Genomic DNA, 15265 nt, shown 5'->3' on the forward strand with positions numbered 1-15265 from the left:
GGCCGGCGCGGCGGCGGCGGGCGGGAAGATGGCGGCGGTGGCGGCGGCGGCGGCGGCGGCGGGTGGGGGGGGTGCTGTGGTGTCGGTGCTGGCTCCCAGCGGGCGCTGGGTCACGGTGCGGGTGGGGCCCGGCACGGTGCTGCTCCAGGTGGGTCCGGGGCGGGGGCGGCCGCGGCCGGCGGCGCGGCAGCAGGGCCGCGGGCCGGCCCATAACGCCTCTGTTCTTTCCGCAGATCCTCGAGGAGGTCTGCAGGAAGCAGGGCGGCAGCCCCGGCGAGTACGGCCTGAAGTGAGTCTCACCGCGGGGCCTTCTCTGCCCCACCGGCCCCGGGCCCTCCCGCAGGCCGCGCCGCCGGTGGCAGAGGACCCGCCAGGCCCGGCCGCGACGTCTCCTCGGGGCCGTGCGCGCCTGCTGCCCGCGGCCTGCCCGCGGTCCCGGCGCGCCGCCCAGGGCAGCTCCGCGGTTCAGCCGTGGCCGGGCCGCCCGCCGCGCGGGGAGGTTCCTGGTGGCCCTGCCGGGGGCGAGGGCCCGCGGCCGCGCTCGGCGCAGGTGGCTCCCCGCAAAGGTGTTCTGTGCAAACGAGTCTCCCAGTGCCCCGTGACCCGGCCCGCTCGCCTTGGGACAGGCGCCGCGGCCCCGAGCGGCTCCCGCGGCCGGTGCCCGTCCCCACATGCGCTCCTGCGGGGCTGCGCTTCGGGCCGGGGGCTGCTACGGCGTTGTGGTCAAGATGGTGTTTGAGTGGCAGTAAAGAAAAGTACCTTCTGATTTAGTGGTGAACACCAGGTCTGGGTATGCGTTCGGTCGCTGTTTACCTCCTAAGGCCTGAGGGGGAACGTATATTTTAGTATCTACCTGTGACCTCTACGAACTGCAGGTTTTTTTGATATGTGGCACAATTTTTATCAGTGACTGTTTTCTACGTTACCAGTTGTGCGTTGTTGAATCAGAGCCCTGTGGCCTCTAGTCAGCCTGTGGGGAATTCTTTTGTTCAATACCTGGACTTTGTGTTGTTGCCAGTCCCTGAAGTATCTGGGAATGGCATGGGATGGTTCCCGGTGTCCTCATGGGCTCCGTTCTTCTTCAGGTTTCAGAGGAGTGTGTTGGATCTCTCTTTACAGTGGAGATTTGCCAGACTGCCCAACAATGCCAAGCTGGAGATGGTGCCAGTCTGTAACAGAGTGGGAACTGGAAACACGGTATGTTCATTTCGCAGTGTGACCTGATTTGTTCAGGTATTGGTTGTGCTGGATACAATCTTGTCAGATCTAATGAGCAAGAGCATGGTTAGGCTTGGCCAATGTTTGAGCAGAAAACCACCCAAAGATTGGTTGAGGTGTTCATGGTACGTGGTAACGTGGTAGCTCGAAGTCTTTGCCTACAGCCTGTGCCATGGTGGAGTTCCAGCTGCGTGCTGGAGAATGGGCAGATCTTTCTGAAAAAGAAGTAGTCATGAGCATATAAGAAGTTAGATATCACTGATGACTGCTCAGCAGTTGAGCTACTAACTCAGTTCCCTTTTGTAATTTTGATTTCAGTTGCTGTTTTCTGCCTCTGGATTTTGACTAAATCTCAAATTCTTAAGAGGATTCTCTTTTGCTTTTTTCCCAGCATTGCTGCTCACAGCAAAGCTGTTTGCCCAGCTTCAGAATTTTCTGTGACATGTGCTGTGTTCAGCAGTTGCTGCATGTCCCTATGTAGTATAATTTGTAAAGGGCTTACAGATGCAGTGTTCTGTAGAAATTATTGTCACATTTAGGAGATTTAAAAATCTTTTATGCATGTCATTATAAGAGCTGGAAGCATAATTTAAAAAATGGTGCATAGCTGTTAATGAGCGTGAACATTTAATGTGGTAAAAATGAGGTATGATCTTATTTAAGTAGCCTGGTAATGAAACTTTGTCTATACATTGAAAAGTAAACTTTGTAGCGTGAGAAGGTTTTGGAATCTCTGCTCTAGTTCACTGTGGATGTGCAACATAGTTTTGGGAGTCACTGATGTCCATGTTTTTCCCTGTAAAACCTCCATGTGCTTTGTTTTGGCACTAATGATTTTTTTCTGACTTTGTGGTAGAAAGAAGTTTGTGCTCCAAATAGTGTATTTAGTTAAAAAAATACCACAAGCTGGTAGCACCTGCTTAAAATGTTCAGTTAAAAGAAGTTGTAATGGCATGGAGTTTGTCTTCCAAAGGGAAGCGTTTCTATTAGAATGGTATCTGACATTTGCATCCAGTTTGGGAGGTATTGTACTGAAGGAAACCAGTGATGATGTTTTATTTTTTTCTCCACAAAGGTAGTATGTGGCATACCAGAAAGGGTGAGAAGGACCTTGCACTGTAGGGGAGGGGTTATAACATGGAATCACTACTTTAGATCACAAAAGAAACTTTCATTAGTTTTTTTAAGTTGTTACCATTTTAGTTGTATTTCAACAGAAGAATCTACAGAAGTGAGGCTTCCTTTGGAGTGCTCATTGCTATTTTACAGAGTTGAGAAGATAAAGCAAATATGCTTGTGAAAAGTGCAGGCTAAATGGAGTTTCTGTCCCATAAACTGAGAGCAGAGATTTCACTTGGAAGAATTTTATAGGCAGTATAAGAAAATACTTTGTACACAACAACTGACCAAAAGAATTCCCTGCCACAGCGAACTAGTGTCAAATACTGTAGGAAGTTTAAAGTAGCTGGGTAACTGTGACTAGAACTGATGCTAGCATTAAGCTCTAATATAGTAGCAGTTGCAGATTTAAATCATACAGGCTGGCTGCAGTAATGTTGGGATGAATTTGGTTCTGTGCCTTTTGTAATTGTCTCTTTTGTTGAGATAACATGCGTGGAAGTAGGTGTGCTTTCCTGGGGTGTGTTGGCAGCAGCTACCCCTAGAGACAGAACATGGGTTTCAATAAATCACAAGTTTGTTCAGTGAATCTGATACTTCAAAAATAGAATGCTTTTGGGTTTGCTTTCACATGTAAAAGTCATTGATTCCTGTAAGACAGGTCTTCAGTGAAATATTTAATAAATTCCCCTTGTGATGTCAGGTGATCTAGGGGTACCATCAATACAGTTCTAGTGTTAAAGTTGTTAGCCTATGGTTTATATGTTTGTAAACTTAGAAGATAATTGGCACTGGTGTCTCTATTATTTTATATAGAGCCTGGGAGTTTTACAAAGACTTTTCTAATTGACTGAATAGGACTTTCGTGACATGCTTAGCTTTGAACTGTTGCCCAAAAACTGATGCAACTGGTAGTCTGAATTTCTGGGCTGGATTCTTATAGAATGGTGATGTCAGCTGTCATCACTCCGCTGTAGCTGAGAATAATCTAAGGCTTGTCTCCAGTGTGGGAGAAACCAGGACGCTGTGTTAGCGGTGTGATGAAATGACTTGGTTCTGTTGGCTAGTTGTTGATGATGCCACTGTTTCCTCTGTGTAGAAAATTTCTTGTCTCCAGCAGATCACAGTTTGCAGTCCTGCAAGGACTCGTCGGAGTGGAGACAGATGACAAACACTTCCTCCAAGGAAATCGCAGTTCATTGTAGTGTCTTTTTTTTCCCCATCTCTCTCTCTCTCTCTTTCTCTCTCCCTGCTACCATGCTCACATGTGCATCAAGGATACACTGAGATTGTTGGGAGGGATGCATAAAAATCCAGAGTTAAAGCAAGCTTCATGTTGATGTCCTAGCTTTATGTCCTTCTCAGACTTTTTGATTAAGGCCAATTTCTGTGCGCTTCAGAAAACCACGGTTGACTAGAGATACTAGATGCTATCTAATGGAGATTTTTTTTTTTCAGCTTTTCTTTGTATGGGTAAGCTAATTGGGAAAACTTAAGAGTTAGACACTGAAAAAGAAGGTTGCATATTCTCTAAAAGATAACACCTGAAGTGCTCTGCCATTCTCCATCTCTTGGGCAGCTACTAGATTTTTTCCCTTGGGACCATCAGGATTTTGAAGTTCTTCAGGACCATCTTCAGCATATGTTCATTTTAGAAATGCCTTGGATTTAATTTTTTTTTTTTTGGGGGGGGGGGGGAGGGAGGGGGGGAGCAGTTGTCTGAAGAACATGTAGGATCTACATGAGCACCTGCTAATGAATGTGAACATTTGTATTCCAAGTTGGAAAAGGACTATTAGAATAGTCAGCTAGCTGTCCTTTGCCCTTTTCTGCAGGTGTTTAAGAACTTGATAACAGAACATCTGGAATTATTTTTGAGATTTTTGATTAATTCTCTCTTAAATTGTATGTCAGAATTTGGTGGTTAGGAAGGATTAGAGAGTTGCAAGTTACACATGTAGTCTCTTTGGACTGATGACAGTTGGTTAGGTCTTTAGTAACTCACAGATAGATTTGGATTGTGTTTGTTGTTTCTCTGTGTTGATGTGCAAGTATGCTGTTTGTTCTGCCCCAGGGAAGTTCTGCAAATTGATGCTTACGTAGACAGAGCTCTGTGTTGGTGTTTTAGTTTATGCAGCTGCATCAATCCTGTCTGGGTAATTTGAATTCATTTTATATAGCAGCAAAGACCCTTACTGTAAAGTTTCAGCTAGTGTGAAACGGAACATCTTGATTGCTTGTGATAACATGTTATTTGGGACATTAGCTTTTTTCTGGCTTTTTTCTGAGTATGTTTCAGTTCAGGATATGGCAGGGAAGCAGGGCTCAAGAAAGCTGGTTAATATTCAAGGATCACCTCCTGCACACTCAGGAGCGGTCCATTCCTGTGAAGGGGAAGTCAGGCAGAAATGCCAGAATGCCTGCATGGATGAACAAGGAACTCCTGGCCAAACTTGGACACAAAAAGGAAGCATACAGAGGGTAAAAGCAAGGATGGTAACCTGGGAGGATTAGAGAAACCCTGTTCAAACATCCAAGGATGAAGTGAGGAAAGCTTAAGCCCAACTGGAATTGAATCCGGCCAGGGACATCAAAGACAACAAGAAGGTCTAGGCAGCAAAAGGAAGACTAGGGAAAATGTGAACCTGTTGCTCAACAAGGCAGGGGACTTGGTTACACAGGACATGGAAAAGGCTGAATGCCACCTTTACCTCAGTCTTTACTAGCAAAACTGGCTTTTGGGAATCCCAGGTCCCAGAGAGAAAGGCTAAAGCAAGGAAGATGTACCCTTGGTGGAAGAGGATCATGTCAGGGAGTATGTGAGCAAACTGGACATATGTAAGTCCATGGGCCCTCATGGATGCACCCACGAGTGATGAGGGAGCTGGCAGATGTCACTGCAAGGCTACTCTTGATAGTTGTTGATCAATCATGGCAAATGGGAGAAATGCCTGAAGACAGGAGGAAAGCAAATGTCACTCCTGTCTTCAAGGAGGACGACACTGGGAACTGCAGGTGGGTCAGTCTCACCTCAATGCCTGGGAAGGTAATGGAACAGCTAATCCTGGGAACCGTTTCCAGGCACATGAACAACAGGAAAATTGTCAGAAGTAGCCAACATGGATTCATCAAGGGGGAGATTGTGCTTGACGAAATTGATAAGCTTCTATGATAAAATGACTGTCCTGGTAGGTAAGCAGAGAGCAGTGGATATTGTCTACCTGGACTTCAGTAAGGCCTTTGACACAGTCTCTACAAAGATCCTCATATATAATACTCACAATCACAGCAGAATAGAACTATTCTAAATATTTACTTCTAAAATAATAATTTGAATACCCCTCTGCATTTTTGACTAATGTAATAATTTGCAGCAAGTGTTTAGAAGGAAGTAATGTTTTTTTGGATAGCAAGTTCTAGAAACCATTGAAAGATTAAAAGAAGTTGTGAAGAAAAAAGAGTTTTCATGTAATTCTCAGACTAAATCAGTGTGTATTTCCTATAGGTTCGGATTGCCTTACAATTAGATGATGGTTCCCGTTTACAGGACACCTTTCTCTGTCAAAAGACCTTGTGGGAACTTCTTGACCATTTTGCGAAGATCAGGTGAGCAATGCAGTGAAAAAATACTTGTTTGGGTGGATCTCTACATGACAGTAATTAGTTGTTGTTACTAATTTAATTGTAATTTAATTGTATTGTAATTAATTAATTGGTGATCCAATTAAATCCTGCAGATTTGTAGAATTTGCATTTATTTGACACTGGCTTTTCCTTTACAACACAGATGTTTGCCTTTTTCTTGCTCTTTCAGATACTGTAGTTTTCATTGTTATTTTTTAATCCCGGGGTAGCACTCCTGGTTCAGGGCATAAATTGATAACAAACTTTTAAGGCTAGGAAGAAACTATAGTTGGATATATTACTGCACCTGTCTTTTACACAGACTTGTTTGAAGTCAAGTTACTGCCAGAGTTGAGATGGTAGCCTAGATTATCTTGGATCACCAGTATTTCTGTGCTGTGGTTCCATGTGGTGGAGAGGGTTCGTTCTTAAGCAAGTTGCTGTTGGTTGGGAGGCTTGCTGTTGTGCAAGTTCTTTAAGGAAATCTAGCCTGCTGAGAGCTCCAGTGTGGAATCTTGAAAAGACTGATTAGATCCTGTTTAAGTGGAGGAATTTCTGGTCCTACATTCATTGAATATATATGGGTTAGAAATCTTATTATTTTAGTCCAGTCTACGTTCAGTGCTTACTTTTGTGTTTAGTTTTGACTTAAAATTACTATATTGTTTTGAAATGTCAAACTAATAAACTTTTCTCCAAAGACAGTGCTTTTTTGTCATAGCTTAAAAGATGAAGCCTTAAAGCTGTGACAGCCGTTCAGTTCTGAACAAATTTCCAAATTTCATTTTTTCTATTGTCGTTGTCTTTACCTTTCTCTTGACAATTTTTTTTTCAGATCCTATATTTCTAGCTTGTTCTTTCTTTTACATTCCTCACCTTCTGCTAGTTCCTGTGTCACATTTGAATCTCTTGCTCATCTGTACAGATGCTGTGCAAGGTATTGTGCAAATAGGAACTGTTGTTAATTTCTCAAACCAATTAAATACTCATCTAAGGAGACAGTAGCTTTCTGTGTCAAAACTTTTCAAGTCTCCAAGGCTGTGGTCCTAGAAAAGCTGTGAAATGAGTAGTCAGTAGTAAGGGTGATGGTGCAGTAGCATTCAGACAAGCTTAACCTTTTAGGGTACAGTTATAGAATGCGAAATGATGGACTGTACTGGTTATGGGTCTGTGTTAGTACTAGACTAATGTGTACCAGCATAAATTATTTTAACTGAAGTTTAAAGTTGCTTGTTCCTCTCTGCAACTGAAATAGCTTAAGCAGCATGGTTCTGGGGTTGAGTTGGCTGTTATCTCATTAAGTCAGGGTTGCACAGTTGAACTGTGTGACTGGAGTTGCTCTGGAGCTGTTTCCAGGGTGAAGGAACTAAGTCTTCCAGCCTCCCAATGATGTGCTGTTAGTTTTCTGCTGGCTTCGCTCCCTGACTGGCCCATAGCAAGATCGAAGGAGTGACTAATGTTGGCCCCAGGGAGCAAATCTGGATCGGGGGCATCTTCCATGTTACAGTAGGGGATTGAACAGTTCATGCTCACTTCCTGCCCTCCTGTCTAACTTCCCTCCTACTTTCTATGCAGCTTTGTGGGGAATTGGCTTAAGTAGTTGATTCAACTGAAAAATAGTATTTTCTCTAGGTTATCTTTCAGGTAGATAGGTTTCCTAGCCCAGTTAAGGGTTGTCTCTCATAGGCAGTTACGACAAGAAGTGTAGCATGTCTAGAAACAAGGATCCAAAAGAGGAAGCCATGGATGGGTAGGAATGGCATATGTCAGTTTTTCTACTCAACATGTTGTGTCATCAAACCATAGCTTGAGGAAATGCTTGAGGTAGTGTAGTAACTCTAAAGCTATAGGAATGAGTCTTACTTATCATTCTATTTTCATCTTCAGTGGTCCAGGGACAAGGTCTACACTGTGGCATTTACCCTGAAGTCCAAAGGGACAGTCTTCATGTAAATATTAGAGAGAAAATAATTATTGTTCTTTTGATAGAGGAAAGAGGTAGGCAGGAAAATTTAGGTATAATTTTCCTAGGTGTTTTAGGGCCCCTCTCATACCTTACTATATTCTTAGTGCCCTCTGGGAGGAGAAGAGTGCCTGTTGCAGTTTGGGAATTGCTAGACTGGTGGGGGTGGCAATTATGGATAGTGACACATAGACTTTGTGTGGCTTTCTCACACATTAGATAGTTAGTTCTTCGGTTTAAATTTTGAGCTTTTTATATATTTCTCATTTGGAGTGGTTTTATTTGTTACAGGTCACAGTAATACTAATAGTTAATGTACATGCTGCTCTTTTTAAGCTTCTGACTGCTACAGTGTGCTGAGCATTGTTAACTCAGTTCATAAGGCACAGCTGTTCTGCCCTCTGGAAGCTGAGCTCAGATGTTTGGATGGACTTTGCAAACTTTTGATGAAGTTCAACAAGCAGCAAAGAGGCTGTGTGACTTACAAAACAAGCTGGACCTATAGCCGTCCATATAGATTTCATGGGCTGTGCTGCTTTTTGGTGTGTATTGACTCAGTTGACTAACTAGTTGGCTAGTTGTTGACTTTTGCTGAATCCTTCCTTTGACTTTCCAACTGGAGATGTTTTCCTGGAATGCTCAGCTGCTCTAAGTGCGTGAGGGGAAGTATTCTAAATCCACTGGAATTTCCCCTGGGTTTCCAGCGTCCATCTTGGCTAATTGGGTCTAAAGAAGCCTGGAAGCTATTGAAAGGCTGCTCCTCCTCTCAGCGTGAGGCAGTCCTTGCACAAGATGTTTACAGGCCCTGTCAGATCACTACATGAAGGAATCTAATCTGCTTGCCGTTCCCCTTCTGAAGAACAGCACATCAAAGAAATGACAGTTTGTTTGATGTGTGTGCTTGCCTCAGTGAATGCATGTAATGGATTAACAGCAGCTGGAGGAGGAGCCTGCTGGCTTCCAAGAGTTATACAAAAATAAGTCTCTGGGGGATCTTTGCTTGGAGTCTGTTCTGCAGAGACTGGCTGAGGGCACAAGCATCGTATACCCTTTTAGCATGAGGCCTGGGAGAACTGTTGCTGTTCTGTCTCCCACTCTTGCCTGTCTGGCAGCTTCAGCAGCTTCGTAGACTGTTTTACATAGAAGTGATTGTAGTTTGGACACTTGAAGACAATTTTGACAATGACTGTGACTCTGCTACTTTTGTGGTATCATTCATTAAATTCAGATATTTTCCATACATTTTTAGAAGACTCTTCAATCCAAAGAGTTGCTTGGTTTGAAGTGGAAAGCAGTTTTGGAAAGGTGAATGAAACTGGGTTGTGTAAGTCAAATTGATTTCCTCTCTTATGGGTATGTGTTCCATTGTGCTTTGGTTTCTCTCCTCCTAAATGGTGGCCATCCACCTTTCCTGATAGGCAGCCAGCTTGAGGTTCAAGCTTTTTATTCTTCTGGGCTGTTTCGTCTGCCTTTTCTGTGATTCTGGGCTGTTTTCTCCATGTCTCAGCAGTCCTTTATCTTCTGTGCACTTCTGTTCAGGATTTCTGTAGGGATATAGCTGATCCTGAGTGGAAGCAAAAACCATTGACAACAAGGTAGGGATGACTAGTTCCCCTGGATTGTCTGGAAGAGTCTGAGTGCGCATAGCCTGCTGTGGTGTGCTAAGGGTAGTCTCTTAGGTGCTTTTTTTTCCGATCTTCCAGTCAAGAGACAAGAATTTTTTTTTCTGCCTTTCCTCATCAAGCATTGGCCTTTAGAGCTTACTCGGTTAATGATGCAAAAGGAGTGAGGGAGGTCAGAGCCTGGGCCTTGAATCACAAAATTATGCTCATTCTATATTAGGAACTTAATTTCTTGATTCCTGCAGAGCATTGTGCATGGCTTTCTGTCCTTGAGAGATAATAACTAATTGCAGAAACACAAATAGTGGCAGACTATTTGTCTAGTGTTGTTTTGGTTGCTCATCTTGAGTTAGGAAGTTAACTGTGTTTCATAATATGAAGCTTGAATGTAATAATTTGAGTGCTCTGGGTATGCCTGTTGCTTTCAGCACAATGGGATTTGTTGTGGTGGCTGGAGAAGCGTTCTGAGAGAATGGTACCTCAGGACTACAAACCCCTTGTGATCTGTTGCAGCTGGTCTGGAAGTAGTTCTCAGTCCCTGACTTCCTCAAACCAGACCCCTGACCCTCAGGACTGGTTTTACAGGTTACTCTGGATTTGCTAACCTTATTGAGTGGAGCTTCTTGGTTTCATTGGTTTCATTGTGACTCACCTTGTCCCATATCACCGTGCTGTTGTGTACTTTATTTAGAAAGGCTTAGGTTTTAACCTTTTGATCAAGATGGGAGATAGACTGTTACAATTAAACCAGACAGAAGTCTTGGTTCTGGTCTGTGCCTAACAGGTTTGCTCCCCCACATCCTCTAGCTAGAAATCTTTGATGCGTCTTGCTTTTGAGGATTACTGAAGGATTAAGCATCATAATTTTCCAGGTGGTGCTCTCAATCCTGAGTGACTTCTGGTTCTAGCTATTTCACTTACATTTCATTGGAGCTGAGTTTTCAGTCTAAAGGTAAATGTGCTTGATGAATTTTCCCAGAACTTAATGGCTCTTCCCCTTCATTTTCTACTCTGTAGGCTGGTTGACTTCTTCCCTGTTCAGTTTGTTTTGTCACTTTGTGCTGTGCTAAACAGATTCATGTAAAAATATAATACATTGATTGTATATATGTTCTTCTAGGCTGCTCTTCTGTGACTTATTTTGGACATAATAGAAAGACTGCGTAAGATAATACCGGCAAAGCTGCTGTTGTTAGGTAACTTTGAGCGCTATGATGCTACTTAAGATTATTGGAACTGCTGCGTTGAAAGTAGTAAGAAGCATTTGGGTATGCAGACCCTTCTGCTGTGCAAGCAGATTGCTAAAGTGTCAAGGGTTATTTTCTTTCCTTCTTATCTAAAGAGAAAATGTTATCCCTGCCTTAAGGTGGCTTCTCCATAATGGTTGGGTTATTGCATGCCTATTTGTGGGCTCCAGCTGTGAAGTAGAAGACTTGCTAACCGCAGTAGTTCGTGTGGCCACAGTAGAGACATACTAGGTAACGTACATAGTCACTTCAGAATTAGGTGCTTGGTTGACTGAATGGATTTTGACTGTTACTTAAGGGATCTTTTTCTACATAAACCCTGGAGGTAACTTTGTGTCTGGTAATTCTGCATCCCAAAATACTTATGTTTAAGTTACATGATGCTGAAAGCAGAATGTTTTCAGTAGTGGAACTCCATTCATTGAGCACCTTTCCAGGAAAAGTCAGAATGAACCCAGCCTGGGTCACTGACATCCTTTTCTCATAGTCATTCCCTGTTCCGTCCCCCAGGGATGACGCTCATAAATCAAAGCACAAGATGAAGGATGGGTTCCTGAAGGTACAAGTGATAGCTATAGGTGTAAGTGGTGCACTAGATGTAAGTAGTTTGAGTTCCTGCTTAAATTTTGTGACACTTGGAGACCAAGTTGATGAATGTCTTGCAAATACAGTTAGGAGAATGTGTGGCTGACTGCTACTGCAGAGTTACAAACAATGCAGATAAATGAAGTAGAACTATCTTTCCAAAACTTTCCAGTGAAAAATACTGGATTTTTTTTCAGTATGCCAGGGTCCTGTGGGTTTTGTTTTTTCCTGTGAAGTTCGTTGTAGAGACTAGAATCTGGTGACTGAAGAGGCAGTTAAGCGCGAGTGTTCACATAACCCTGTAAGTCAGTCATCTGCAAGGCTCCTCATGAGTTCACGAGCCAACACCAGTGTAATTGTACCTGAAATGACAAGCTGACTTCAAGGACTTGCTTCAGCCTCTGCTGTCAGAGGCCTCAGGAGATGAGCAAGTATGTATTGCTTTACTGGGCTTCAGGTGGGTTGGATTAGCTGATTTGCAGAGAGGTGGCTTCTCTTCAAGTAACAGGTGATGGGTGATTGTTTCTGGGTGAGGTGAGGCAAAGGGGAAAGCCATTACTGCCCCATCAAGACTGGACTCCAGAGAACATGAAGATCAAGGAGTTTACCATGAGGAAGAATTTAAGCTGTTTTGCTTTTGAAGATAAAACAGCTGTTGCAGCACAGATGGTATATTCAGCTCCTTACCAAGGGATGTCCTGGTACAACTGCAGTGACGGAGAGCTCAGGACAGAACACGCTAACAAGAGCTACCGGAGTGTCACAAAGAAGGATAAATTTCATCAGTTCTCATTGTATTGATAGGCAGTATTCTGGGCCAACTTTCTCACCTTTTGTTTTATAGTTTCCCCTGCTAAATTGGTCTGAAACTTTGAATCTAAAACTTTTGAAAAAAAATGCTTGTGAGTCTTCAGCCAGTCATCTTTCCTAACCACCGCTGTCTCAGGATAGAGTGTTCTCCTGATCACCTTTTGCAGTTGGTGTGCTTGGCGGGGAGAAGCAAACTATTCTTCTCTTTAATCTCATGTTTTACCACATTCTCAGCTGATTTTGGTTTGCGTTTCACTTTGGCTGCTGAAGCGAAGACCAACATGAAACAGAGTTTCTTCTGCTGTTGAATCTAATTCACTGACTTCAGTGCTTCAGTGTAAGGTACTGGTTAATTCTTTAAGGCTTTTTGCTTTTCTACAGACATCTGAGGTTTGCTTGCTAAAAGTTAGTCCTTGTTTTTGTTTGTTTGGTTGGTTTTTATTTTTCCATTAAGAACACCCTGTGGTAGGGTTTTCCATATGTGCTCTCTTTTGAAATGGCATGATCTTGGTTGGAAGAGAACCGAGACTTGCTGTGACAGGCAGTGATTGTCTTTTCCATGCCTGTTTTCTGTGTTTGAGCAAGTGAGTATGTAATAAAGCTTCTCTATTACTTGAATGCCACAAGAGTTGTTTATCTAGAGGAAAATGGGAAGAGTAGCATCTTACTGTTTTTTCCCCCTTCTCTGTGCTAGAGTCTTTCACTTATGTCTTCCTCTGCAGATGGACAGTCAGCAGTTTGCGTCATTGCTGATGTATGCTCTGCCTCACTGTAATGCTTAGATGTGGGTTGATCTTCACTTTGTTTGCAGCAGCCTTTCCTTTGGCTTTTAGTCCCTGGTCTCCAGAATCTGAGAGTTTCTGCTGTTTGTTTTTTTCCCTCTTTTTTAATATGTCTGATACTAAGGCAGGCAGTTTCTTTGTCCTCAGATTATTTGCTTTAGAGCAGTATTTTGTTGTGTTTGTTGCTGTCCATACATGGAAAGAAACTGACCTGTCCCCAAGGAAAGTACAGTCTGAACTGTAATAAACTAATTTAGATAAGGGATTAAAAAGACCAAGTGTTACTAAATCATGTTCTGGATCGGGTACTGAGCATATGAATAATGATGTGGTCAAATATATCTAGTAAGATCAACTAATTTCAGAATTAACTTTAATTATTTCTCTTCTGTTTTCAAACTTTCAGGTCTGTGCTTAAGGAACAGTGAATGCATTAGAGCAAATTCTTTACCTAATGTCTTAATACCAGTTCTGTGAACTGTGTAATGATTATTACTGGAGGAATATGGAGGACAGTGTTGCTAGCTAATTTTACTTCTTCCTGTTGCTCTACATTGGTTTTGGAGGGGGTAGGCTGTTCTACAGATGCTGCAGTATTTTGCTCTTTATTGCAGGGAGTTTATGGAACAGCATGGTGAATTCTCTCCAGTCTGTATTTACATGCGAGATGAGGTAAGTTAGCAAAGTCGTCTTAACTGTCTCTTCTCCTCTGTCCCTAAAAAATAAGAAACTCAGCTCTGCTGTCCAACCTGGAAAGTGTTTCCTTTGAACTTTCTTGAGAAGGGAAGTAGAAAAATGCTGGTCTTTTCAAAGCATGACGTGTCTGTATGGAAAAAAGCTCTCTTGGAACATAACCCTGGGCCGTTTAGACCTCTGAGCCCATAAAATGAGCTCAATGACCTGTTTGTGTTTTTCTTTCCAACTTCTTTTAAAGCTCGAGTCAAAACAGTGGTTTCATTTTAATAAATATTTGCTTTTCTCTCTGTTTTGATCTTTTGCTATTAATGTTTTGTCTGATATTTTGTATGTGCGTATTATGGAATTTGCTCTCCCTAGCTGTCCCGTTCACTTTCCACTGACCTCTGTGGACAGATCATCTTTATTCTGGAACGGGTCATTACAAGCAGATGGAAGGTGTATGTAATAAAATCAGCCATCTTTCAGCTCTGAGATGTTGCCTGTGATTTAACTTCTGACATAAAAATAATGCTTTGCTGAGGTTGGATTTGATTTGGATGTGTGTATGGGATGGAAATACATGTACAGCATGTTCCCTTGAGATCATTCGGTAAGCAGTCAATTTGGTAAAGCAGTACAGGTGAATACAGATGGACTCAGGTCTCATTTCCAACTGTGGAGTGTGTTTTCAGCTGTTTGTGGTGTTGTGTGGTCTGTTTTTTTAACAGGCTTCTTTCTAGAAAGAGCACTTTAAATCCTCTCCAAGGAAGGCAATTGTCATAATTAGTTTCCTCTGTTTTTGTTTCAGATATCGGGAAGAGATGCCCTAGAGAAGACAACACTGAAGTCACTTGGCCTGACTGGAGGCAGTGCCATCATCAGGTTGGGAGGAGCAAAGTTGGAACTCGTTTATTTTTCCTTTCCACTCTGGTGGTGAATTTGTCTTGTTTCAAATACCAACAACAAAAAAAAAAAGGCATGAAAAAAGTTCAAAAACACAAACATCGTGGCACTCAGTAATTATTGCATTTGCCTGTTTATCTGAAACTGCTGCCCAGATGTGCTTTCCACAGCTGCAGATGCTGGCACTGACTGGTCATGTGTACATTAAAGGGGCTTCTTTGTTTCCCCCTCCTTTTGTCTTTTCTCTTGCCCCTTTTCTCTTTCTTCTTGGCCCCCCCCTCCTCTTTTCTTTTGCCCCCATCTTTTCTTCCCCTCTTCTTTCTCCCCCTGTGAGTGAAACAGACAATTAAAAGTCTGAGAGGATGATCATCTACCACTTCATTCTTACTTGCTTTGGATTTCAGATGTTGAACTCCCAATCCCTGCAGTACCTCCTGCTGACTGTTTGGGTGGGTGAGGTGGGGGACAATGACAGCCTTTCTGTGATCTTCTAGCCAGTTCTTTGCAGTATATACAGAAGGCAGGAGTGATTAGGAGCTGTGCTTTACAACTGACTGCTGTTTTTTCCTGCAAGGCAGTTTTCTTCCTGTGGAGCGGGTAGTTCCTGTTCAGTATTTTTTTGCACAAGCCCCCGACCCCCCACCCCTAGCTTCAGAGCAACTGGAGCTTGTTCTTCGGGAGTGTCTGGAAGAAGCAGATAATTAAATTAGGGAT

At 43.0% G+C, this 15265-nt stretch overlaps 1 protein-coding gene across 2 annotated transcripts in view; it reads left to right on the top strand.

The window, feature by feature from the left end:
- The window catches only part of ASPSCR1 (ASPSCR1 tether for SLC2A4, UBX domain containing), a 48808-nt gene continuing 33543 nt past the window's right edge, over positions 1-15265 (top strand). For both annotated transcript variants that reach the window (XR_008730033.1, XM_055697751.1), the window contains exons 1-6: positions 1-148; positions 234-289; positions 1086-1197; positions 5843-5943; positions 13585-13642; positions 14457-14530. Coding sequence is in view for 1 of the 2 variants with exons in the window: in XM_055697751.1 (XP_055553726.1) it covers positions 29-148; positions 234-289; positions 1086-1197; positions 5843-5943; positions 13585-13642; positions 14457-14530 (521 nt within the window). In the remaining variant the exon portion in view is untranslated. The remainder of the gene's footprint in view (positions 149-233; positions 290-1085; positions 1198-5842; positions 5944-13584; positions 13643-14456; positions 14531-15265) is intronic.

Source organism: Falco cherrug, chromosome 1 (assembly GCF_023634085.1).
Source record: "Falco cherrug isolate bFalChe1 chromosome 1, bFalChe1.pri, whole genome shotgun sequence".
Classification (NCBI taxonomy): domain Eukaryota; kingdom Metazoa; phylum Chordata; class Aves; order Falconiformes; family Falconidae; genus Falco; species Falco cherrug.